This window comes from Littorina saxatilis, linkage group LG10 (genome assembly GCF_037325665.1).
Source record: "Littorina saxatilis isolate snail1 linkage group LG10, US_GU_Lsax_2.0, whole genome shotgun sequence".
NCBI lineage: Eukaryota > Metazoa > Mollusca > Gastropoda > Littorinimorpha > Littorinidae > Littorina > Littorina saxatilis.
In genome coordinates, this window is record NC_090254.1 from 19,227,897 (window position 1) to 19,245,513 (window position 17,617).

General features: G+C 40.3%; 1 protein-coding gene across 1 annotated transcript in view; it reads left to right on the forward strand.

Annotated features, from left to right (window-relative positions):
• The first annotated feature begins 6,760 nt into the window (after positions 1 to 6,760).
• Positions 6,761 to 17,617, forward strand: part of LOC138979052 (uncharacterized) — a 93,753-nt gene continuing 82,896 nt past the window's right edge. Inside the window, exons 1-4 of the mRNA XM_070351862.1 lie at positions 6,761 to 6,904; positions 7,317 to 7,410; positions 13,415 to 13,515; positions 17,063 to 17,147. Coding sequence (XP_070207963.1) covers positions 6,761 to 6,904; positions 7,317 to 7,410; positions 13,415 to 13,515; positions 17,063 to 17,147 — 424 coding nt within the window. The remainder of the gene's footprint in view (positions 6,905 to 7,316; positions 7,411 to 13,414; positions 13,516 to 17,062; positions 17,148 to 17,617) is intronic.

Sequence of the window (17,617 nt, forward strand, 5' to 3'; positions counted from 1 at the left end):
AACTGATTTGGGTTTTTGTGTTCATTTCACCATTATAAGTAACTCTTCCTTATCTTCTCCAGTGTTTGGCGTTTATCTCCCTTCCTTCGTGTGGCTTTCCCGTTTGTAACTTACTATTACTATTTTTAGAATGTCACTGCGCTGTCCACTGCGCTGTCCACAACGCTTCCCTTGCACCCGTAAGTTGTTCTTACTGTCAAAGTGAAAAGGTCGAATCAATTTATAGCCACGCGAAAAATACACTGTCTCGCGCCGTTCACCTCAAATTCCCGTTTCTGAGTAACTATTTTTAGAATGTCACTGCGCTGTCCAGAACGCTTCCCTTGCACCCGTAAGTTGTTCTTACTGTCAAAGTGAAAAGGTCGAATCAATTTATAGCCACGCGAAAAATACACTCTCACCTATCTCTATATATTTATAGATATAGATATACATATATATATATACGGCTTCTCTGTGTGTGTGTTTGTGTGTGTGTGTGTGGGCAAAAACCTGTGGATTGTAGAGTTCTGTTTGTGATGGGGTCTAGCGGCTTTTGTCTGTCTGTATGTTCAGGCATTTGAGAAGCCACAACAGATAATAATTATAGGGCTAAGAAATAAGCTCTAAAATTCTCAATCCCGTTTGACAGGACTTCGCCTGCAGAGGTGATTATGATGAACCGCCACGCTGTCTGTCTCTGTCTCGCGATTCACCCCGGCGAAGCCGGGTATTCCTCTAGTATGCTATATATGAAGTTGTTCGGTCAACAGATGTAGAAGTTATTAGCATTTTTGTGGGTGGCCTTATTTTTGGGTCACCCTGCGGAATAATGAACAGACCCAAGATGAAGGTTTGTTGGGAGACAATGGACTTCCGGTAAGAAAACTCACGGACAAAACACGTGGAAACTTTACTACAAAGACTGATCAGCACACAGGAGCCCTGTACGCCGAAACCCAGCTGCGGCTACTCACTTTGGAAAAGTAAATCCCCAGTGAAACGTTCTCACACACAAAATTATCACATGCTAAACTGCGTGGGAAACAGTTTACCCTTTCCGATTTTTCTTCCCAAGCGAGAAAATCACAATCACTTTCAGACCTGGGAACTCTTGTTTTGTACTTGGAGTATTCTCAAACAAACTTGGCGTATTTTTGGAAAATGAGTGTACTCCACACAACATTTGAACGTCGATGATTCAAACATGCTTCACACGCGTCCGTTTCACCGTTAATCAGTCAATCAATCAATCAATCAATCATTATGAGGCTTATATCGCGCGTATTCCGTGGGTACAGTTCTAAGCGCAGGGATTTATTTATTTTTTTAATTTTTATTTTATGCAATTTATATCGCGCACATATTCAAGGCGCAGGGATTTATTTATGCCGTGTGAGATGGAATTTTTTTTACACAATACATCACGCATTCACATCAGCCAGCAGATCGCAGCCATTTCGGCGCATATCCTACTTTTCACGGCCTATTATTCCAAGTCACACGGGTATTTTGGTGGACATTTTTATCTATGCCTATACAATTTTGCCAGGAAAGACCCTTTTGTCAATCGTGGTATCTTTAACGTGCACACCCCAATGTAGTGTACACGAAGGGACCTCGGTTTTCGTCTCATCCGTCTAAGTTGACCAATACATTTAAAACAAATACTTCTTTTAAGATTCTTGTGGATTGGGTGGCCGAGTGGTAACGCATTTGCGCTCGGAAGCGAGAGGTTGTGAGTTCGACCCTGTGTCAGGGCGTTAGCAATTTTCTCCCCCCTTTCCTAACCTAGGTGGTGGGTTCAAGTGCTAGTCTTTCGGATGAGACGAAAAACCGAGGTCCCTTCGTGTACACTACATTGGGGTGTGCACGTTAAAGATCCCACGATTGACAAAAGGGTCTTTCCTGGCAAAACTGTATAGGCATAGATAAAAATGTCCACCAAAATACCCGTGTGACTTGGAATAATAGGCCGTGAAAAGTAGGATATGCGCCGAAATGGCTGCGATCTGCTGACCGATGTGAATGCGTGATGTATTGTGTAAAAAAATTCCATCTCACACGGCATAAATAAATCCCTGCGCCTTGAATATGTGCGCGATATAAATTGCATAAAAAAAAAATTAAAAATAAAAATCCCTGCGCTTAGAACTGTACCCACGGAATACGCGCGATATAAGCCTCATATTAATTGATTGATTGATTGATCAATGTTAAACGACAAAAGATGTAATCACTGATCAAATGCAGAGTTATAAAGTTATTTTTAATCATTAAAATAACAATAAATACACAGGAATGACAATCTATAAGTGAAACTTTTGGTGTGTGAAACACTGCATGTTGTGTGTGAGTGGGTACTTTCAGAAAAAACATCAGACAAAATGGACTTGCCAGAAATAATTTTAAATACATTTAATATGTATTATTTTCATAACTGCCCATTTCTGTCAAAATACCAAAAATATCATAACTATGGAGGTAAACTTGCCGTCTTGTGTCATTGAACATCTGTTTGATCATAGCTGAATAGTGGGAACACAATACTTCTGCCGATGTTCGAGTCCGGAAACGCACTGTTGACTGTCTGTGAAAAGTCTATTCAAAACACTGGACTACTGGACTTGAGTTTTACTGGAGTGCAGCTACTGGAGTTTTGCAATGTTTGTTGCCTATCAAAGAATTTGATTTTACTCGGAATGTATTTCATGTACGGTAAGAAAAAATTTCACAAAAATATCGTCTGTCGACCAGTCACGGATGCAAACCTGATCAGGTATGCGTGTACTTCATCCACGATGAAACCGGAACCGCATGTTAGTTTGCTGTTGCAAATGTTAACGATATGGAACGACTTCCGTAGAAATTTGGAATATTATTACCTATTTAGCGCACCACATGGCCAGATGATTAGATTGTAGGTGACCTGGTAAATGTTATAGCGGTCAGTCCGGGAACTTTTTTTTTTATCCCTCTAAAAATAAAAAAGACAAACTGAAATTTTGAATAAATAATATCAGCGTGAATTATTCTCAGGAATGACACTTTAAATGTTTTCAAAGAAAACACTTTATTATCTAAAACTATTGAAAAACCTGCTCACTTGAAATGGGCACACTCAAAGTGCTGAAGAATCAAATTGCGTCACTAAATATATGTTACAATTTATGTAAGTTTACGTCATTTCCTTACTGTCTCCCGTTCATTCTGAGTCTGCCGCTCTATCTTGGAAAAGACAAATCGCACACACACACACACACACACACACACACACACACACACACACACACACACACACACACACACACACACACACACACACACATGTTCTTGACCCAGGTCACCTATAAATAATAATAATAATGCAAACTTTTATAGCGCTATTCTAGAAAAATGTCTACTCTTAGCGCTTTACAATACATACATCGACCAAGCATACTATACACGCACAGGCAAAGAAACCGACCAAACATAACCAACAAACTATACATGCACAGGCAAAGAAAACGACCAAACATACAATACACGCACAGGCAAAGATAACGACCAAACATAAACAAACATACTATGACCAATCATAACCAACATACTATACGCGCGCAGGCAAAGAGAACAATCAGCACATGTAATAATTACTGACAACTAATGATGCAGGCATACAATGACAATCCAATACAAAGCCTAGGCACAAGAACCACATAAGGCTACTGTATAAAAACGTGTCAACAATACTATTTACACACACACAAACAGTGCTGACACAAAGCGCAGAAAATATATATACACGTTATTTTAGGCACTAGGTAGGGGGTGAGGTGGGGCGGGATGGGGTGGGTGGGGAGATGCTGGAGGGAAAATCACTTGCGCTGAAAGAGGTGTGTTTTGAGATTTGTCTTGAATGTAGTGAGAGAATCTGTGTGTCTGAGAGGCAGAGGTAATCTATTCCAGGTCACAGGGGCTTGATAGGCGAAGGACCTCTCGCCACATTTCTTTGTTTGCACTGTGGGGAGTCGGAAGAGTCGAGTGTCGGCGGCGGAGCGAAGCTGACGAGAGGGGGTGTAGAGATTGAGGAGTTCTGAGAAGTATTCTGGGGCAGAACCAGAAACGACGGCAAAAGAAAGAGAGGAGAGTTTGTATTCGATCCTTTTAGTGATAGGCAGCCAGTGTAGAGAGTGAAGAAGGGGTGTGGCGTGTTCATACTTGGAAGATTTGAAGACCAGGCGGGCAGCGTTATTTTGGATCCTTTGAAGTCTATCTAAAAGGTACTTAGGGAGACCGGCCAGAAGAGAATTGCAATAATCTATCTTTGAGAGGACTAAAGAACACACTAACGTTTTGGTTGCATCAGTGGTGAGGTAGTGACGGACTGAACTAATCTTGCGCAGCTCTAGATAGGCGGACTTGCAGATGTTAGAGATGTGTTTTTGGAAAGAGAGAGTTGGATCGAGAGTGACGCCAAGGCTGCGGACAGACGGAGAGAAAGAGATAGGTAGTTCGTTGACAGTGAGAGAGGCAGGAAGAGAAGGGTGATTGAGAAATTTCTTGGGACAGGCCAGCATAACTTCGGTTTTGTCACTATTTAACTGGAGTTTGTTTAAAGACATCCAATCACTGAGGTCCGCAATGCAATCCTGTGTCCGAGATACCAGAACGTCAACTTCAGCAAGAGGGGCAGACTGATGAAGCTGTGTGTCATCAGCGAAACTCTCGTGCGACAACGCATGGCGACTGATAACATCGGACACAGGGGAGGCATATAGAACGAAAAGAATGGGGCCACACACACACACACCACCGCCCTCGTCTGGATTCCCAGTCTATGTTAAAAATTTAGTCTTAACTTTACTAAATGTAAAAATAGAGAATATACTGCATGTATTCTTAAAAAAAGAACGATCAAAGGACAGAGCGATCAAATTTTTATACTCACGTGAATGCTCCGCGGAACCGCACTATTGGAGTGGTACGATGTTCTGTTTCGCGTTCTGATTAAAACCTAGCTCTGGATACCACTATTGTACCAGAGTAGACGTTAAACTTGTACCGCGTGTCAGCTAATAACGAAAATACTTTGGTAGCATCGCCGGTTCGCCCCAAAGCAAGAAGCAAGCAGGAAAAAGAGTAGCACAGTATAATGCCTGTTCTACCAGGAAGAAATATATTTCCCCGCGCGAGGCCCATGCCCAGTGTGATGTGAAACACGCACGCAGACAAAGGGCTCTGTGGCAAGTGCTTTTGTGCTGGAGTAATTGTCATTAAAATCGCAGTTGGAATGCGTTGATCAATCGTCTACGGTGTAGGTAAGCCTCTACCATTGTTTCTGTTGTTGAAAAAAGTGTATCGAATTGTTTTGATTTGTAAAATGAGGGTTATTCTCCAGAGCTTTGCACCAGTGGGAAACATGTTAGGAAGGTGATATTTCTGTACTTATTTGAGACATATTAACCATACACATTGGTTTCATTGATATATATGTTGATTCCATCTATAATATCCTTGGCCTGCAGAGAAAGACTAAGAAATACTTGCACAGTTTGTTTGTCCACGTTCAGTAAATTACAAGTGGTTCAAAGTGCCTTACCTTCGTAACATGGACACATAAGGCTGTGTTATGGATTTGAATACTAACAATTAAAAAAGAAAAGATGATACAAATATACACTATGTTTTTTGTTGCATGACTGTATCATTATCTAACTTGAGTATTACTGAAAAAAGTAAAGAGAATACATTCTAGTTGGCATTTAAAAAAACAAAGGCGCCATCACCTCTTTTTGGTTTATTTGAAAAGAAAATGCAGCTCAGGGTTCCGATAAAAAAACAAGAAATTCCCCCGAGGTAGGAAAAACACCCCCGTCCTTACCATTCTCACTGCCACCAACTGAGAAGGTTATTTCCCTTTGACCATTAATATGTCCCTCTATAAGTCCTTGTAGAATCTTAATCCACCAATAACTCCCGAACCGTGTGTTTGACTGGTCCCAAGTTTTGTCAGGACCGTCTCAGGAATGTATAGAACCTGTTCACCAAGTTTGGTGACGATCGGTCCGTTCATTCTTGAGATCTATATGCGAACACAAACACACAAACAAACAAACAAACACATACCGGGGGTGTAAAAACATACACAGAAATCCCAATGGTAAAATGATAGGTATGAAAAGTGAATGAAGAGTTGAACAATTATTTCAAAAAGGTGTTTGAGTTTTTTTTTATGACTGTGCGCTTGTTGTATTGTCAAGGCGGCGTAAAACTTTTAAAATGAACATTTTGCGTTCAAATTGTTTGCCTAATATAATAATAGTCGTTGGTTGATTTTTGAAATACACGAATAATGCCCCTAAATGCTGTACTTGGCAAAGTTCGATGTTGAATATTGTCGGACTACTTATAGTATTTAATCGGATATACTTCTCTTCTTCTTTTTCGTTCATGGGCTGACACTTCCACGTTCACTCGTGGGTTTTTTCACGAGTTGATGTTTACGTGTATGACCGTTTTACCCTGCAATTCAGGCAGCCATACGCCACTTTCGGGGGAAGCATGCTAGGTATTTTCGTGTTTCTATAACCCACCGGTTATACGATTTACTGTGACGTTACTTGGTATTATGTTTGACAATTTTGTTTGATAAAATGTCAGACGAAAAAATCTCATTAATGTTTGGACAGACTGCTATCCACGTTTATCATACCTACTATAATATATATGTATAATTGCAACACGGTAGTATTCTATCTTCTTCATTCTTTTAAGAAGAGCGGTAGACACAGTCAGCATGTGGGTACTCCACCTGGCGTTAGCAGCGTTCCTGCTGGCGCCCTCTGGTGCGTACTTCTTTGAGCCCGGATACAGCCATCACTACACGTACTGGTCACAGACCTCCGCCTTTGATGTACAGAATGTTACCATAGTGTTGAAGGTAAGGTTGGTTGGGGGGTTGGGGGAGGAGGGGGGGGAGGGATTGGGGATTAAAAAGAATGTGGAAGCTGGAAGGAGGAGGGCCACCAAAGTGTGTGTGTGTGTGTGTGTGTGTGTGTGTGTGTGTGTGTGTGTGTGTGTGTTCGCCCATTGGTTTAATCAAAAGATGTTGTTTTGTTTTGTTTCCCTCTCCCATCTGCTTCCACCCCGCCTCCCCCCTTCCCACCAGTCACTCAACGAAGCATTGCTATTGACGATAACGACAACTGTGGTACACGACTGAACATGACTAATCACATTCCGCTTGTACATTTAAGGGAACAGTTCATGCGCATTCCCGCTTGCTTCGTTGTGTACCAGCTTATTAAGAAAAACAATACATGTCCACTTACAGCCGTGTATCTTTGTGACAGTTTCAGATCAACGCTGTGAACCAGACCGAACACGGACTCAAGCTTCACTCCCTCACGGTAGACAGCCTTGTACAATACGCGGAACGTGGGCTGAGTGAGTATGGTATTCATTTACACAATAGTGTTTGTTACACACAATTGAAGGTATTAACTCAAAACGAGTCAAACTTTGGACAGGAATTCATTTTGTAAACATGACTCCTTTTTGCGATGATGAATCCCCTTTCAGTATGTGTGTGTCGTCATCACATATTTCTGACTGTTGTTTTTGTACATCTTTACATTTAATTCATACATGAAGTGCTATAGTTTTATTCATACCGTCGGTGTTGTCCATACTGCTGGAGGGGAGTGAATTTTCTTTTTTTTTCATTACTTTATTGTCCCATCGATGTTACCAGATGTTCCATGAATATATAACTATCAATGAGTATAGGCAATATATATATATTGCTCTTGTCTGGTGTGATCTGGTATCATCTGATATGTTATCTTGCTGGATTCTGTCATGTCTTTATATGAGTCCGTAGTCATAATTTACATAGTATACAAGTCATTTGTGAAATTGATAGTTTTGAACAGTTCTAATGTATTTGAAAAAAGACATTTGTGTCGCTGCAATACCGCCTGCAAGTGTTTGTTCATATTTTAAATTTAAGGATTGAAAAGACTATGTTTGAAAAGAGCATTATGATAGGGAGTTCAAGAGGAAATTTAATGATATCGTATATGCTCAGCTTTAAGCGTCGAAAGAGCAAAGGGATATCAACGGGACAAGACACAGTAATAGATATATTTCTGATGTGAAACAGAGCAGATCTTCGAAAACTATCACGACCTTTGTGAATGGTTACCTTTTCAAAAACTTAACATGCATTGTAACCCATGTGCCTTACTCACGCGCGCACACTAGCACGCACGCACGCACGGACGCACGGACGCACGGACGCACGCACGCACGCACGCACGCACGCACATGCATGCACGCACGCACGCAAGCACGCACACACACACACACACACACACACCCACACACACACACACACACACACACACACGCACACACACTCTTTCTCTCTCATTCTTTGTCTTGTGTCTTGATCTGTCTTATTTCACGTGAATCACCACCAAACTGTCTGGGCCGTTGCATTGGATAAGTGGATCCCTTCACTTGGACACGCGGAAGAAGTCAGCAACTTAGTTTCTTTTTGTGCAGTGATTGTTTATTTCCTGTGTCAATTTGCAAGATGAATTCAGGAAAACAAATCCCTACTCAACTCAAGAAGCCGCCAAGCTGCTAATGTTTTGGAATTTGTCCAAATTGGAAGGATGCTCATATTCCACGTAAAACCCTGGACAGATCTGTGTTGGTTTACTCAATCGTTTACACGAGAGGAAGGGTAGGCATTGCATTAATTGCTGACATTTAATTGGTTTTTTTTCTCCAGTAATGAACAACCCGATGGGATGGGACTTTTCAAAAGCGTAAGTTCATTTAAAAAGTATTATGTAGAATAATTAGAATGGTGAAGAAAAGACATTAGATAGGCATTTCAAATGCCATTTGCGATTCACCGGATCAGTCAAAAGGGGTCATAAGATTCAGTAAGACTTAGTAATGTTAGATGAAGGCAATGCGTACACGAAAAAAACAAAAACAAAAACGTAAAAGCAACTTTGGACTTTTTTCAGTTAGTGGTCGCATGGTTCAGTAACGTCCAGTCTGACCCTCATTTTGCAAGGTCACAGCAGGGTCAAGTTCGGGCCAAAAAGGAAAATTTATCATTTTCGAAACAGATTTTGGAGGGATAGCTTTCCAATTTTACACTTCCTCAGAGTTCGATGACCTCTAGACATTGTAAAAGGTGAAAGTCAGAAATGGATCTTGTTAAATATCAGCATCAAAGGGGTCAAAGTCTGGTCAAAATTAGAAATTTGTAGTTTTCTTAAACGTTCTTAAAACTAGAGACGTGATTTTTTTTTAACGGCCTCAAGATTTTAAAAGTTATAGCGGGGGTAGATAACCGAAAAAAGGTAATTGTTTCCAATGTTTTAGATGCTAAAGCTTTGACACTTTGCTAGTTAATAGCATCTGATTACTCTCAAGCACGACAGAAGATTGGTTCGTTTCCCTCATCTGTCAAAATAACAAGGATGTTATTCCGCGGTTGAAAATTGAGAAGAAAAGGACATCTCCCAGATTTTATTGTGGATACATGTAGAATCTAATGCTATACGAGCGTACATGTTAAGAAAGCATACTTTTTTGTTGATAGCAAAAAAGCAAAAATTTTTGACCATTTGCAGCATCGAATCTTCCTGTAAAATTCGTGGGGAATGCATTCGACCGAAAAAATGTATTCTGTTTTATAAAATGACATATTTAAGATGACAATGAGCTCATGTAACTGTTTGATTTTATAGGTTTCTGTTCGTGAACGATGCAAAGGGAAGCGTCACCATGGTACATTGCCATCCCGAGGATCACGAAGAACTACTGACTGTCAAGAAAGCCTTGGCCAGTCTCTTTTCTGTCCATGTCCAGGTGATCAGTTATACATTCTGGAGAAAATATTAACAGCTATTGTGTTTTCAGCGTAGCAATAGGGTCCGATATTTAGACGAGACAAGTATAATGCCGAAGAGTCGAAGACGAGTCGCATTATACTTGTTCGAGTCTTAATATCGGACCCTATTGCTACGCTGAAAATACAATAGCGATTATATAGCTGTTCTGACCACAGGCGGAAGGTATCGTCCACTGGACTACTACTATCACAGAAAGACTACAAGGTACGTCACTCACCTTCGAGTCTTCTGTGTTCTTGGAGTCGCTTCCTGGGGAAAAATATTGTTCAAGACGGTTTGCCTCTTCCTACAGTCTGTGTAAGGTCAAATAAATACAGTTGAATGATTGTTTGAACTATTATGTGCCTTTAGTTTTCAGCTTTCGTCCGCTGCAGGTTGTTTTTAACCATCATTTGGACGAATCTTCGTTTGCGAGCCGAGAATCCACTTGGGGACAAATCATGTATCCGCACCGAATATGCATACCAGCGCTCATTGGTCTAAAACATATGTAAATATTGTGCAGCAAAGGGAAGCTACCCACGGGAAAATAATCATCGAATATCCTGTTATTAACCAATGAGCGCTGGTGTGCATATTCGGTGCGGATACACGATTTGTCTCCAAGTGGATTCTCGGCTCGCAAACGAAGATTCGTCCAAATGATGGTTAAAAACAAGAGGCGAAGCCTTCAAGGCTCACGTAAGAAATCGACAAACAGTAACACAAACTCAATCACTCCGTCACACATACACACACACACACACACACACACACACACACACACACACACACACACACACACACACACACACACACAGTAAGCATAGGTGAAACTGTGCAAGAAAGCGAGACCCTGGATCTGCCAAGTAGTCTCGGCCCGCTCACAATAACAATGACCGAGACTTTCAGTAATTCCTTTGCGTGACGTCTAACCCTCTTACGTCATAATGTGACGTCTTCAAATAGTTTCTATCACACACGTCGAACACTTTTGACCGAGACTGACGTAATCCATAGACTCGGAAATGTTAAAGTTTCTATCACACACACACGCACGCACAGACAGACAAAGTTTATCATCGCATAGGCTACACTTACGTGAGCCAACAACCTGCAGCGGACGAAAGCTGAAAACTAAAGGCACATAATAGTTCAAACAATCATTCAACTGTATTTATTTGACCTTACACAGACTGTAGGAAGAGGCAAACCGTCTTGAACAATATTTTCCCCCAGGAAGCGACTCCAAGAACACAGAAGACTCGAAGGTGAGTGACATACCTTGTAGTCTTTCTGTGATAGTAGTAGTCCAGTGGACGATACCTTCCGCCTGTGTTCTGACCTTGATTTGTTGTTCCAAACTTACAAAATGACAGTTTTTGCGTCGATGCGTTGATCTCAGGTTTTGATAGCAGACGCCGTTTCTTATGCGCATTAGTTTTGCGCAGCCGCCACACTGAGTTTGGAAAAAAACTCGATTTGACAACACAGCTGTTAAACAGCGTTTTATTAGTTCATTCGTATACAACAAAAAGAAGTTTGAGTTTTTTTAATTTTGAACAAGACTACTTATGAAGAAGACCAAAACACAACATCCACGGAAAACTAGAAACAACTGAAGAACTAGGATGCAACAAGGGGAGCATGCGGCAGCGAAGTTTTCATTTTGGGTGAATGGCATTTATACTTGTCTCGTCATGAAGCGAATTTGTCAACCTCATTTATAAACGACTACATGAATGTTAGTGCCATGGGTTGTACAATGTATCAATACTTCAGAGGGGAAGTGGGGTATTTAGTGTGGAGTTACGAGATAAGAAAAGCCGAATGCGAAAGTTTGTGTCAGTCGGCAACTCAGTGAGCTCACACAGACACACAAAAACGGCTGTTCCGTTTTACTCCCCTGTTTGTACATCTTTCGACTTTGGGCATTTTGTGGTGTTTAGGGACAGAAAATAATTGGTTTAGTCCTGTTTCATCGGGAAGTTAGCAGAAAAGGGTATGCTATCGACATTTGTAAAGCTGAAAAACATTCCCGAGAAGAATTTCAAGTTGTCAGTGTATGCTGAAACATCGTGTGGTACAGATGGTTAAACCGGAACCATGCGTCTTTATTGTCAATATGCTTTTGGATATTGGCAAAAATGGCCAACTTCCGTAGCATTATGCTTTGATGATCGGAAGAGACCATCCAATCACAGCCCCCGAATTCCCCCACGTGTCCATCAGAATAGCTATACAGTAGTTTTTTCTTTCCTGGTAGTAAATCCGCCCATGCCCTTTTTCGTGTCTTTGGATATCAACCGTAAAATGGTTACTGTATTAGAGTAAGTGACGAGTGTATTTGCGGACAATTGTATGCGTTTTTTTTTAACTCTCGCGCGTATGCATGAACTTTAAAGAAATAACGTACCATGACAAATATTGGCAAGCAGACGGACGGACGGACGGACGGACGGACGGACGGACGGACGGACGGACGGACGGACGAACAGACAGACAGGCAGGCAGGCAGGCAGGCAGGCAGGCAGGCAGGCAGGCAAGCAGACAGGCAGACTGGCAGACAGGCAGACAGGCTGGTAGGCACACAGATCTAGTTAGTCTAACTTTTTTTTGAGCCACTAAATCTCTCATACCCTGTGCAGAAATCTGTCATGCTAAACTCCAGTGTTCTTCTTACAGAGTCTGTGTGTGAATGTGTTTTTTTAGATTGAGGAAGAACAAGATCAGTGGGCATACAGCGTCAGCGAGAATGATCACTACGGTAGCTATGCTTTCTCACTGTGTGCGTGTGCGTGTGTGTGTGTGTGTGTGTGTGTGTGTGTGTGTGTGTGTGTGTGTGTGTCATTCTGGGCTGTTCATTCACTGTGGACAACAGCTGAACCAACACTGTGACGTCATGAATATGTTGATCCTGTAAATATGGCTCTTGAAAGCTCTCCAACCTTTCTTTTTCATGATTTTATATTTTTTAGCATGTAATGAGATAATGTTCTTGATAGGTTTAGATGCCCATGAGAAGGTTAAATGTCATACTCCAACAGATACCATGATCTCTGTGGTATCAGAACTGTTAACCGTTTCTTTATCCATAGTTTAAAGTCGTCCCTTTGCTGGTCATTTGGCTGCGTTGACCACAGGTCAGTTTCTATAAAGACCAAGTGATCTTAAGTTTCTGGGTCCAACTTTTTCATTCGACCAGTGCGCATGTGCAAACATGGACATGAAATCTCGGATCGTATGCATGTTACGCTTATCTTTTTCCCCTCTACCATTTTTCATTCCCCATCGAGACGAAAAATGATGCCCTACGTTGAGCCATGTTTGTTTGTAAGTAGACGTGAAACGCGATTTAAGACCCTAAGAATAAATTAGTTAAGACACAATTTCGAACCTGCCATCTTTTAACTTTGTTAAAAGTTCAACACTCGAGGATTAAAGAAAACTCTTTGTTCCGTGATCAGGTCTGAATAGCTATTGACCATTCCACATATTGAGTTTTTGTTTGGACATAATTTATGCTGCAGGCGATCTGCTACACAACTACACTGCTGAGAGCACAGCAAAAGGACTGAAGCTGCACAGATCACACGCCAGTTCTGACCCTGTCTTCAGATACCATAACAAGGTGCGCTAGTGTGTGTGTGTGTGTGTGTGAGAGAGAGAGAGAGAGAGAGAGAGAGAGAGAGAGAGAGAGAGAGAGAGAGAGAGAGAGAGAGAGAGAGAGAGAGAGGTGTTGTATTAATTTTTTTTTTTATTGCATATCAGCTTATAAATCTATAACTTATAGTGTCCATGTTTTTGTATTTTAAGACGCTGCACTATGACCACAGTGGCACGCTGCAAAAGGCAAATGCAAAAGACACGATTTTACTGAAAAATCAGAGATCGGAGACAAAACTGTAAGTTGTTCGTGTTTTTTTTGTTTTTTTCGATCCGAGGTCGTTTGAAAAAAAGGAAAGAATTAAAACAGAGATACAAAGAAAGGAAAAAATTATAAGAGAGAGAGAGAGAGCGAGCAAGTGGGAGCGAGCGAGCGAGAGTGAGAGAGAGAGAGAGAGAGAGAGAGAGAGAGAGAGAGAGAGAGAGAGAGAGAGAGAGAGAGAGAGAGAGAGCAAGCAAGAAAACATGTGTGTATGAATATTGCTTCTTTTTGGTGTCGGTTGTGTGTATTGTGTCTGTTGTATGTGTTTGTGTGACACTACAAAAACACAACGAAATCGATTGCAAATCATCGCGCGAGAAAAATTGTATTGTAACCTAATAAAGAACAATTATTCGATTCAATTCAATTTTTTAATTCCGGGGTCTGTTAATGAGTTTTATTTTCAGGTCGAACCCGGTACCAGGTGCAAAAGAAATCAACACAACAAGCTCTGGCGGTAATTGAACACAATTTTTGCTACCTTTGTCAACGGATGCGTTTTCAAACGGAGTTAATCATTGTCTTGATTTCAATTATTTGGTTGATATTTACATGTTACAAGTTGCACTTCGGAGCTTCACACTGCTGCTTTACACAAAACCAGTCACTTTATTGACATATGACATCGATTGACCAAAGTATTCGAATTCGCTGACATTTTGCCTGTGCTAATTTCAGAGCCTTTTGAAACAAGTGTAAGAAATCTACCGGATGGACTTTTTGATACAGACTGTTGAATGTGATGACATGTCAAGAATCATATAAACGAGGGTTTGGTATTTGGATGGGAAGTCTGTCCTATTAAATACAATCACAGAACCTATTTTCAAAATGTTTGCTGATTTGCGTTTGTTATAATGATGTTTTTTTTGTATTTGAATTTTTGAAGCGTGTCTGTTCCATACACATTATGGTGATGATAGCGAAAATACATGACGTTTTTGAAGTTTCTTAATTTACAAAAAATTGTATTTCCTTATTCAACCACACAATTTTGGGTCGAAAGGGTTGTGGAGATGGTGATTGCACTTTTGATGACATTGTTGTGTATATTCTTGTTTGTTTGTAGATTTTCCTAAAATCCAGGCTACGATCGATGTTGCTGTCTTACTAGACGGAAAGCGGTAGGTACTTTTGTTGCTTTAATTGCAGGCAATTACAAAAGAGCCTGAGTCGTTGATTAATCTATGTGATATCAGGAAGGAGACGGACGACAAACGGCTGATGCCCAGAAGAAACACACCACTAAACGTGTGTGTGGGTGATAGTGCGTGTATATGTTGAGCAATTCCAGGAAAGGAAAACTAGCAGACAGAGATGTTTATGAAACGTTACATTGTAATTTGTCCAGGTAATATCCCCACAGTTTTTTTTGTACATTTAATTTTCGTTGAATGTCTTTGTCAGGCTTACGAAACAAACACCGGAGGCAACACTCTTCGTATGCTTATTTTTCTAATGACATTCATTGATATTTTGGTCAGACAATCTTTGATTGAGTGTGGACTAAGAGATTGCTTTTCAGCTCTGAAGCGTAACAAAATAATCAATCTGTTTGTTAATTAAGATTTTTGCATTCAATTTTTTTATAATTTCCTAAATCAAAAAATACATAAATGTGTTGTGTGTATACAATTTAGATCCTATGTTCACATTCTCGCAGAATATCCTGAAAAGGAAATGGAATCTCGTATAACATCTGATTAAAACAATTGCTTCATACTCGATTTATTCATACATCCAGTTTCTTTCGCCTTTTTTCCTCTTTAAAAAAAAAGTTCTTGTTAGCCGAAAAATAACTGCTCACCATTTTAGTGTCCAATATAATGATGTTTTACTCTTATTTATGTCTAGCCCAAGAATATCTGGAAGTGATTTGTACCACAACCTCACCGCACAAAGCTTACAGACAACTAAGGTAAACACGAAGACATGTTGCTCCCTGACCTCATATTATCCTTTTTCCTTCTTTGTCTGAATCTGCCTCAGGATCTTTTTCTTTTAAAGCATCTCTCTGTTTTGTTATCATTTTCTAGCTTTCTTCTCTTTGAGTAAACTTGTCTTCCTGTCTCGAACCCTTTGTCTGTGTACATTTAAGAGATGGCCTTACACCCTCATTACATTGAGTCAAGTTTTGACTAAATGTTTTAACATAGACGGGGAATCGAGACGAGGGTCGTGATGTGTGTGTGTGTGTGTGTGTGCGTGTGTGTGTGTGTGTGTGTGTGTGTGTGTGTGTGTGTATGAATGTATGTACTATGTATGTATGTATGAATGTGTGTGTTTCTCTGCGTGTGTTTGTGTGTGTGTGTGTGTGTGTGTGTGTGTGTGTGTGTGTGTGTGTGTATGTATACATCGATTCAGAGAAAACTACTGGACCATTATCTTCATGAAATTTCTCATGAGAGTTCCTGGGTATAATATCCCTAGACGTTTTTTTCATTTTTTCGATAAATATCTTTGATGACGTCATATCCGGCTTTTTGTGAAAGTTGAGGCCGCACTGTCACGCCCTCATTTTTCAATCAAATTAATTGAAATTTTGGTCAAGCAATTTTCGACGAAGTCCGGACTATGGGATTGAATTTCAGCTCGGCAGCGTGAAAATTAGTTAATTAGTTTGCTCATTAAACTTTTTCATTAAAATCGAATTTTCACTAGCAGATTTAAAATAAATTGCATCGTATTCCTCAATTTCTCCTGATTTAAAAAACATATACATATGTCATGTTTACAGTAAAAATGTGCTCAGAATTAAAGGAAATAAGAAAATAAGTACTGCGTTCGCGCTCTACGCGGAGACGAGCGTGACTAGTCTCAGTTTTTCCGTGTGGTTAGTCGAGACATATAGTCTCGGCGATGACTTTCTGGGGGTGTTAATCTGTTCCGTTTATGCCGACAGCTTGACTAAATGTGTTTATATCGCTTCACGCGACTTGTTTTTTCTTCCTTTTCAAAGCTTGCTGATTTTTGCCTTGTGCAAGCTGTTATATGTTATTAGTGTCTTTGATTTAAAAACAAAAACACCAACACCCACCAAAAACAAATAAATAAAAAAATTATGGAATGTGTAGTTAGAGACAAAAGATTTGTTCATGCCTGATTTTGGAACGTTAGCAGCCTGTCTGCGACAGATTGCATTAATGTATTTGTCTTTTTCAGAGCACTCATTTAAATTTTTTTTTTTAATGAAACTATACATTTGCAGCGATAGCATTAAAATACTTGTCTGATTTGTTTTCATTTTCAGAAGCCAGAGCAGCTCGTTCGGTTGGAAACTGTCCGGGACAACATAACTGAATGCCTGCAATGTTTCGAGAAATATCCCGTACAAAGTAAGTTTCAGCATGAATGGCTTCACACTTGCGAGGTAGTAATGCCGGATATATTAATTGTCAATAATTATATGATATTCAACATCACTTGTTGACGGAGATGCAGTTTGCTCTGGATTCGGTTGTTGCAGCCTCTCCTACGAATTTTTTTTGTATTGGTATTTTATCCTCCGAAAACAGTGATCCTCTTTTTTCTACGGAAACGACATGACGATTTGCGCCTAAAATCGAGAGTGGCTATTTAAGATATATCCATGGAGATTGAAAACAGATTGGCCTCTATTGTCCAATATCTTAGGTATGCACAAATATCCCTTGTACATGTACCTTCTCATGCAAGGTTTTTTTTCCTGCGGCTTTTGTTCATGCACAAACGAGCATCTATATTTAGTCTGTACGTTGCTTCCTAAAACAAATTATTCCTTCTGACTCTCTTTTCACCCGTACGCGAAACAAATCTATGGTGAATG